Here is a 9585-nt window from a genome sequence, read left to right as displayed (position 1 = left end):
TTGATATGCTAAATATAGGCTATCATATTTTATAAAAACCCACGTCCCTGTAGATGAGGCTACATGTTTTAACACATTCCCATCTGTCTATTTTTTTTCATATCAAGCACTGCTTCCATGTATACATCTGTCCGGTTTCAGTGGGTCAGTTTTGACAAACACGTGGTAAACAAAAATGCGCAACATATACGCGTTTCCACGCGCATGCCTGACAGAGCGCCCATCTGTTAAAACCCGGAAGCAACCTATTATGGAAAACGGCAACCACATGGCATAGTTGCGTTTCAGCGCAGTAGACCGAATGTTCTTGGGAGTCCGAGAAACAGCCGACGACAACATATTCAGTTATGAAAAATAAATGCAATTACAAATTCTTTCTTTATTTTATATATAGTATACACGTATTAGTGTCATGTGTAGTGATGCATTCTAATTACATAATTACTAAATCTGGCTTTTGAGTGAATCATTGCCCAGAAATGGCTGATTGGTATAACGCAAAAGTTTAAAAGTAACGATATGAGAAACGTATCCTGCACAAGACAGTCTGTTCAACTCCTGATATGAAAAGTAGTCCAAAATGTATTTTGATCTTTTGCATTTTGGCATTGTCTGATAAATGAAGACTGTTAATGATGTATTATATTATTATTATCCCAATATACAGTACGCCATTGCTGAAACAAGTGAACATTACCATAGTTCACACATTTGCTGTCTTGCGATCAGAATACGTATTAGAAACAAATAAATATGAAACATTGTTAGTACTATTAGCTCCAAAATATTCTATTTCAGCCAAATGTTACCTTAATGTGCAACTTCCTTAAGTTGGGGCGCATCACCTAACATTCTCTGTCCTCCAAGCATTTACGAATCCTTCTGCATTATTTTCCTTAATGTGATATTTAGGTCGTTTAAAACCTTAAAACTTGTTGATCAATATGTCAACAGGATGCGTCTAGCAGCGAAAAAGGGATATCTATGAAGTAGTTTATATTTCAGAAGAAGAACGTTGTTCATGGCTTTAAAAAAGATTACTCGAAAACACTTCATTTATCTTCACGTGATACCACGTCACCTGGCGCGTAGTGATAATTATGTTAAGAAATTGCAATCCCGCAACACTTTTACATATGCTCAATAATGTTACTTATAAACACACATGTTGAATTAAGCATTGTTTGTACCTATTCGTTAAAATTTCAATCAGGGTGTGTCTCACCACAAATGAATTGCAGCGACGCTGATTGGTAGAACTACGTTTTGCTGCGGAGTAACTTCTGCTTGAGGACCTATATAAACGTAAATGTTCTGTCTGTTCGTCCCTCTTCTCAGGACATCAGTGGTGACGGAATCCGAAACACGTGCCGTGTTAGATTCCGTGTCACTCGTAAGATAGGAATAATTATTCTAAAAAATACCATAAAAAACATAAAACATTGAAAAAACAACCAAAAAAATCTGAAAAACTTATCTAAAAATACCAAAAAAAGTTATTGAAACGGCAGTTCCTGAGGCGACATACGGAGGAAGTCATCAACCAAGTATCCAAACCACATCGATTTAGAAGAAACTCTACGAGAAAACAAACAAGCCAAGATGAATCCCGCAGGACCAAGCTATCCGATGGCATCCCTCTACGTTGGAGATCTCCACCCCGATGTCACCGAAGCCATGTTGTTCGAGAAATTCTCGACAGCAGGACCCGTGTTGTCCATTCGTGTATGTCGAGACATGATAACTCGACGATCACTTGGTTATGCGTATGTTAATTTTCAACAACCTGCTGACGGTAAGTGAAGTATCACTCATGTGTGTATTCGTTTTAATTGCTTATTTAAGTTGTTAATGGCGTTTGAAAATAAGGCGAAGCACGAGGTTTTGATTCTGGACACGTGTAGGCTGGGCCTACGGTTTTGTGGAGGCAGACAACATGTTGCGACATTTCATGTTCACGCCTCGTTCGCGTTTTCATCATGTAAGTTTACCTTCATTGTAGAGCAGTTTTAATAGTTGGATTTAGTGCTGTCAACCTCAAGCTTTATCATGGATTTGTCATTACAGTGTATTTTGAATTATTCCCATAAACTTACATGCCTGCACTTGTGTTTTTAGCTCTACTGTTGTCATTCATATTTAGTTCTCTCACAACTCACTGAAACACCTAGTTTCAGTGTACCCATATAAACAGTTTCGTTGCATTAATCCCAAGAATGAATGAAAGTTTTTTGTATCCTAGTCAATTCTTTTTTACCATGTTCATGTTTTTCGTATATTTTCCTGTGTATTTATAGCGGAAAGGGCTTTGGACACAATGAACTTTGATACTATCAAAGGAAGGCCGATCAGAATAATGTGGTCTCAACGTGACCCTTCCCTGAGAAAGTCTGGTGTGGGCAATGTGTTCATCAAGAATTTGGACAAGAGCATTGACAACAAGGCTCTGTATGATACTTTCTCGGCTTTTGGCAACATCCTGTCGTGTAAGGTATGTTAGACAAGATATAGACATTGGATATTTGAGTAGTAGCAATGGAGACCTGTTGAAATTAATTTTAGTAAATGCAGTGTAATTCTCAGCTGTGGTGTATTTTTATGAAATGTTTTCCTCTATTAAAGTGAGTGATGCATTTAGTGTACTAATGGTACATACAATTTAAGCAAAATGAATTTTGTTTGGTTTCTGTTGATTTTAAGTAAGGCCCTCAAATTGTACTTTTGCAGATAGCTTCCGATGAAAATGGCTCGAAAGGTTATGGCTTTGTCCATTTTGAGACTGAAGAAGCAGCCAGACAGGCCATTGAGAAAGTTAATGGCATGTTGCTTAACGGCAAGAAAGTGTAAGTTTTGTTTAGGAACAAATTGTCTTAACATAGGACATGTCATGACTGAATTTTGTCACAATAGTTTAATGTATTGGTAATGAGTTGAATGCAGTTCTCTTGGAAATAACCTGCAACTTAAGTCATATCTAAAGGTAACCCCCCCTTGAGACTTGTTCCGGGCTTATCACTTATCACACAAATTGTCGAGTGGGTGGTTAAAGGCTCTTTTCTCTCTTTCTCTTTTCTTTCTTATGTTGCTCACCTAAGTCCCCACGCTTAACTGTCAAGTTGTCGGATGACATCTTTGATACTGATGAAAAAGTACATTCAGTTGTTTCACATGGTGGTCCTGGTATCGTCCAAGGTTGTGCAATGTTATCACAGTATCCTAACACAGGTTTTCTTCTGCCTCATGACTACATGTGGGTCCATTCTTAAGGAAATTTAGGCTCCTATGTTAGTAATGCACTGGGACATTATAGTCTGGTTTTTAATCACATCAAATTCAAGGGGAAAATGGTGGACATCAGCTTTGTAATAAGATGAACATGTCCTCGTTACTTTCAGCTTGAGTAAGGACATGCTGCAAAATGTTCTTCATTACAGAAGCTCATGTCCATTGGTACCCTTTGCATATGAATGCCAGTCAGCGCTTTTAAACATTTAGTTGTAGGAATAAGGTCAGTTCTGGTTTTGTATGTGCGAAACTAGTCTTTTAGGCTTGGTCTTGCATTTCTACGTGTTAGTTACAGGTTTCAAAGTGACTCAAAGTAATGGAATGTGAAGATACGTTTTTCCTTCCAGAAATGTTGGTTAGGGGTATTTTGTCACCTAGAAATGCTAGTCATTTTAAACTGAGAATTGATACAGGTGCCTTGGGAAAGTTTCCCATGCATGAACAACTATTTCCACATGTATAATTTAGTACATTTTATATGCAAATGCATCTTGGCAGCTTTCCTTACTTTTTTTACTCTTTGTAACAGGTATGTGGGCAAGTTCATCCCTAGAAAAGAGCGAATCGCTCTCCTTGGTGACAAGATGAAACGCTTCAACAATGTCTACATCAAGAACTTCGGCGACGAGTTAGATGATGACAAGATTAGGGAACTGTTTGATCCATTTGGCAAGATTATAAGTGCCAAGGTATGGACTTTTCTAAAGAAAAACCTAGTTAGTGTCACCTTTTGATATGTTACAAGTTGCATGAGGACGCGTTCACTGAAAGTTCATTATGAACGGGCCAAGTTTTGTCTAATGTTTTGAATTAGCTCAAGCAACATGTTTTGACCTGGCAAGGTTAATGATCACTAATAGTAACCAGTTACCTGCTGTGTGAAGGCTGATCTGCCTCAGCCTGGTTAAATTACATGTTATATAGAGGTATGCATTGAAACTTTAGGATTCAGTGTTTTGACTGAATTGAATATTTGTTTACAGGTAATGACTGATGAAATTGGCAAGTCTAGAGGGTTTGGTTTTGTTAGCTATGAGGAACCTGAGGCAGCTGAGAAGGTGTGTATTAAGCAACTCTCGATCTAATTGGCTCTTGTGGGCTTTGTCATTTTATTGCTAGCTGTGTTAATGTTATTAAGCATTTGGATAAAACTTACTACTGTTATACATTATAGTGAAAACAAGTGTACTGCTCGTTTTATATAACTATGCTGAAGAATTCTATATAAAAATGTAATTTTTGTTTTTTAGGCCGTAGATAACCTGAACGGCATGGAGCTTGGAGGTGGGAAGGTGTTGTATGCTGGGCGTGCTCAAAAGAAAGCAGAACGTCAAGCTGAACTGAAGGACAAGTTCGAGAAGATCAAAATGGAGAGAATCAATCGATACCAGGGTGTGAATCTGTATGTCAAAAATCTGGATGATGTGGTTGACGACGAGAGACTAAGAAAGGAGTTCTCACAGTTTGGAACCATCACCAGTGCTAGAGTATGTCAGCTTTTGTTTTGTTGAAGTTATCATTAATGGTTGATGGTTTCATGCCCAGACACCCTGGTGTGTGGCTCTACCCAAATAGCTGTTCACCTCCTTACTACTGGGCAATATTGAACTTCGGACAGGTGTATCCGTATGGCACAGTTGCCATGAGCGGTTTCTGTGATCACTTGCCTGTACATGAGTAGTCAAAGCTTCATTGTGAATTTCCAGCTGGTTTCTAACAATTTGGCTAATCTTTTCATGCTTTAAAACCCGTGAAGATCTGGTTTAGAGTAGGTCTTTAGCAACCCATGCTTGCCACATTAGGTGACTGTTTGTCGCATACAAAAGCTAACTTGGTTAACACATCAACAGTTCCCCATTGCACATATCGATAATCATGTTGTTGATCACTCTGATCGAGCTCAGCTCACTTGTGCTTTGAATTTCAACCTTTGAATTTAGTGTATTGGTGATGTTTGTACATTTTTTAAAATAAATCTTTTTAGGTCATGAGTGAAGGTGGACGGTCCAAAGGCTTCGGCTTTGTGTGCTTCAGCTCTCCAGAGGAGGCAACTAAGGCTGTGACCGAGATGAATGGTCGTATCATTGTGTCAAAACCTCTGTATGTGGCACTGGCCCAGCGCAAGGAAGACCGACGTGCTCACCTTGCCTCACAGTACATGCAGAGAATGACCACAATGAGACAACAGGTAAACATACCTCTGCTAAACAAGCATTTGCAAGTTATATCAAGTTTGGATGAAACTTTTTATCTTGCCTAATCTTCAGTCAGTTTTTGTGTTTCTTTTCCACTATTTTATTCAAGTGTCTTTGGTTGTTTTTGATCAATGTCTAAGACAATGGATTGTTGACTTAACTGGGAAAGTAACTTAACTTTCTCACGACTGAAACAGCTTTGCATAGTTTTCCTTATGGTCATGGTACTCCAAGCTGTCAAATGAATTCCAAGTCTGCCCTGAGGGAAACCTTTTAATTGTTACCTTAATAAGCAACACTTCACTTTCCTCCTATAGTTAGCATATTGAAAGACAGCTTGGGGAATTTAAATAGTTTTGGTGATCTATAGAAGCTTAGGTTCACAAATAGTTTTGTTGTGAAAGATTTATTGTCCCTGTTGCATGTAATGCAGGTGGGATATAGTTGATGCATCATCTGTCTGTCCATCCATAATCATTTTGTTTCTGGAACATAACTCAGAAACCATTCAGTGTTGTTTAGACAAAACTCGATAGATATAATAATCTCACCTATAGTTGTGCCTTTTGCTATTTAGTTTTGGCATTCTGATTGTTTTGTTTTTCCATGGAACATGTGGGTGTTAGTCTAATGGTGAGGTGGGCTTAGTTTCCGGAGCAGAGACCATTCAAAATTTTGGTAGATACATCAATCAGAAACGAAAGTGGTGCCTTTTGCTATTTACACGTTTTTGTGATATATTTTCAGTTTCAAACATTTCTGAATTTGTCTCAAGTTGAAAGGTGTTTCGTGTCTGGAGCACATCTCAAAGTTCCTAATATGTCATCAAAACTATCTAGATATGTGTGGCAGACCCCAACATGGTGCCATTTGCTATTTACAGATTTTTTGTGATTAATAACTTTCTGGGTTTCCATGGAAACGTTTCGGACTTAGTCTCAAAATAGAGGGATAGGCTTCATTTCCAGAGCACAACTCGAAAACCATTTCATATCTTTCAACAGATGTTGGCAGATACGAGACAGATCTTGAAGTAGTGCCTTTTGCTGTTTTCAGATATATGGCATTTATTATTTTCATGACTTCAATGGAAACGATTCAGACTTAATCTAAGAAAACGTCAAGTAACTGTCAGATAATTTGTCCTTTCAAATATGTGGATGCTGGGGGGGATATGTCAACTTATGATGACTCTTAAATAATTGAATTAAATTCTTCAGCAAACCGCACAGTTCAACCAGATGTTCCAGCCAACTGGAGCAGGTTACTTTGTGCCCACCATGCCCCAAGCCCAGCGTGGATTCTTTGCACCAACACAGATGCCCCAAGTCAGAGCCAGTCCCAGGTGGCAGACACAAGTCCGACCCACACAGCCAACTGCTGGTGAGTTGAAGATTAGTTGACCCTTTCCTTGTAGAAGGCTTGAGAGCATATCAAAAGTCACCCCCAGGCATTTGAGTATCTGGTGAATGTACGCAGCTGTTTAAACATTAGTTGATCCATTTTTATATGCAGTAGCTAAACCTGATGCTGAACATTGTACACTTGCTTGTGTAACAAGTTATGAGCATGTTCACAGGAATTCAGTTTGGGTAACATGGATTAAGTCTTCAGTTGTTATGAAATCCAAAGTAATTCATGTAAATTAACTCCGCTGCTAAAACGTGTTGCTGATTGCAGGTTTCCAAGGCATGCCTGCCAGTGGCCAGATGCGCACCACTGCCCCGCGAGCTGGTCAGCCAGCTGTCCGTGCAGGTGTCAATGCAAGGCCAATCACTGGACAATCTGGTGCAGTGCCAACCAATCCCAATGCTCGCATGGCTGCAATGGGCCCCAGTATGGGCAACCGACCGACAGCTGCTGCTCCAGCGTTGCCCAATGCCCCCAACAGACAGGGATTCAAGTTCAACACCCAGATGCGCAATCCCCCAACAGCTGTACCACAGTCACAAGTCATGCAGCAGGTAGCTTGAAATGTGAATTCACATAGTCTTCATTTTTTTTCACGGAGTTGGCATCCTTCAATTTTAACTACTAAATCTTACGTTTTAGTTTCAATCATAACCTCAATTGGTTTGAAATGTCAGATTTATCTATATCACTTGATTGTTTAGAGCCTCATTTCTGTATTATACTAGTAATATGTGTTCAAGGGTGTGTGAAACATTTCAGTATAGTTTTGTGTTACACTTTGTTAAAATGTCTTGCATGGATACAAAAGAACTAATGTATGAATTAAGAAATCCTTCAAGATGCAAGTTAAAGCATGTCAACTTGTGAAGCTGAAAACACTGTTCAAAGTTAATAGATACATTGCTAACACATCTTCATTATTCCTGTTACAGCCCCAGCAGTCAGTGGTCATCCCAGGGCAGGAGCCTCTGACTGCCTCCATGCTGGCTGCTGCACCTCCACAGGAACAGAAGCAGATGCTAGGAGAGAGGCTGTTCCCTCTCATCCAGAGGATGTATCCCGAGCTTGCCGGAAAAATCACTGGCATGTTGCTGGAGATCGACAACTCAGAGCTTCTTCATATGTTGGAGTCAAATGAGTCTCTCAAAGCAAAGGTATGTGGAGCAAAGAAATGTTTATAACCAAACACCTACATTAATTAACACGAGTTGCAATATCCACCAAACATAATTACCTCAGTGGAATAACAGTTGAGTTTACCTTTTTGGAAACTTTTTCAGATTTGTCATTTAAACCTTTTTGGAGTGAATTTTCTGCAAAATTGGCTACATTATCGTAGTGATAGATTTGGAATTTACTGTTTTGAATGTGAACATATTGGCAAAGGGTTGAACGAAAACAGCTTTGAAAATATTGTGGCTATAGATTGTTTCTGATGTTGTATACGCGACCTGTTCTGTCAATGGGTACTTTGCTAGTGTTAAAGATGCTAATTAGTGTGTTTTATTGTCACCAGGTTGACGAGGCTGTTGCTGTATTGCAAGCCCACCAGGCTAAAGAAGCCGCTGCCATGTCCAACAAGGGTGACAAGTGATCTCTTTATCACTTCCTCCGTTTGTCATTTCTGCACCCTCAAGCTAGACAGGGAACATCTGGACAAAGGGCAATTTAGCTGGAAAGAAGCTGGATTGTAAATTGTAGCTGTTAGTGCAAGCAAAATTGGTCTTGCATGGTTTTGTCTGTCCTTTTGATGGTGCAGAATTGCTTTCTTACAGTTTGAAAAAAAAATAGAAAAAAATAGCAAAATATGTTAAAATAAGTACAAAATAGGAGAGTTCTCCTGTTTTCACTGTTAAAAAAACATCAGTTGCAGTCAGGTACTGATAGATTATTAACTCTATCCATAAATCCGCTGTTATGACATGCCAGTATGTAATAGCGTTATAAAAATAGCAACAGACTAAAAAAATATCTTTCTATTGTGTACAATGTTTGTTCATTTCTTTGCTGTATTGTATGTTTGTCAAATTTCTTTGAATGACTAAACCATTGCTTGTCAGTTGAGTTGTGTGGAAGCATTTAAGAGAACATGAGAAGAGGGACTACTGTAATGGATGTAGTTAATAATCTATTGAGTCTGTTAAACCAATGTTTTATTTTACAACAAATAAACCGTTTCATTGAATTGTATTTTTTGTCGTCAATAACAGCTGAACTGTTCCATTAATACCTTTAGACTTACTGTTGGTAGATGTCACCATGACGTAAGATGCTGTAAAACTGCTAACTGTGTATTGCTGTTTTGAAGCTGTATTTGTTTACAGAAAGTAATCAGTACTTGCATAGCAGCTTGGCCACATCACATGCTCGGATAACCAAAGCTGTCCTGGAGGCTCTAGAAGATTAATAATCACATGGCTTATTCCACAAGGCACCCCTTTTACTGTTAGGGGAACAGGCAATTTTTAACGTACTTGCCTGCTTCTTACTAAGGCAGGACTCTGGTCCCAGAAGGTTGAGTGTCAAGCTGCACAAGTCATCCAACCAAGGATTCAAACTCTGTGCATTTAACTTCAAGGGGTATGCACAGGACTACACACCATTTTGTTTCCTCCATCTGCTCGGCATGCATGTCCTGATGCCCCAACTGGTCCTCCACATCTTGAGTCAGACTAACGCTCAGAATGTGTAC

At 39.1% G+C, this 9585-nt stretch overlaps 1 protein-coding gene across 1 annotated transcript; it reads left to right on the top strand.

Annotated features, from left to right (window-relative positions):
* Positions 1–1134: 1134 nt before the first annotated feature.
* On the top strand, positions 1135–9078 carry LOC137278552 (polyadenylate-binding protein 1-like). Its single transcript, XM_067810986.1, has 11 exons — positions 1135–1795; positions 2298–2491; positions 2728–2843; positions 3815–3974; positions 4269–4343; positions 4536–4772; positions 5270–5473; positions 6701–6863; positions 7161–7444; positions 7826–8047; positions 8410–9078. Exons 1-11 carry the CDS (start codon positions 1603–1605, stop codon positions 8485–8487), a joined length of 1926 nt encoding a protein of 641 aa, XP_067667087.1. The 5' UTR covers positions 1135–1602; the 3' UTR covers positions 8488–9078.
* The last annotated feature ends 507 nt before the right edge of the window (positions 9079–9585 follow it).

This window comes from Haliotis asinina, chromosome 3, assembly GCF_037392515.1.
Source record: "Haliotis asinina isolate JCU_RB_2024 chromosome 3, JCU_Hal_asi_v2, whole genome shotgun sequence".
NCBI lineage: Eukaryota > Metazoa > Mollusca > Gastropoda > Lepetellida > Haliotidae > Haliotis > Haliotis asinina.
This window is presented reverse-complemented; position numbering and strand designations above follow the sequence as displayed.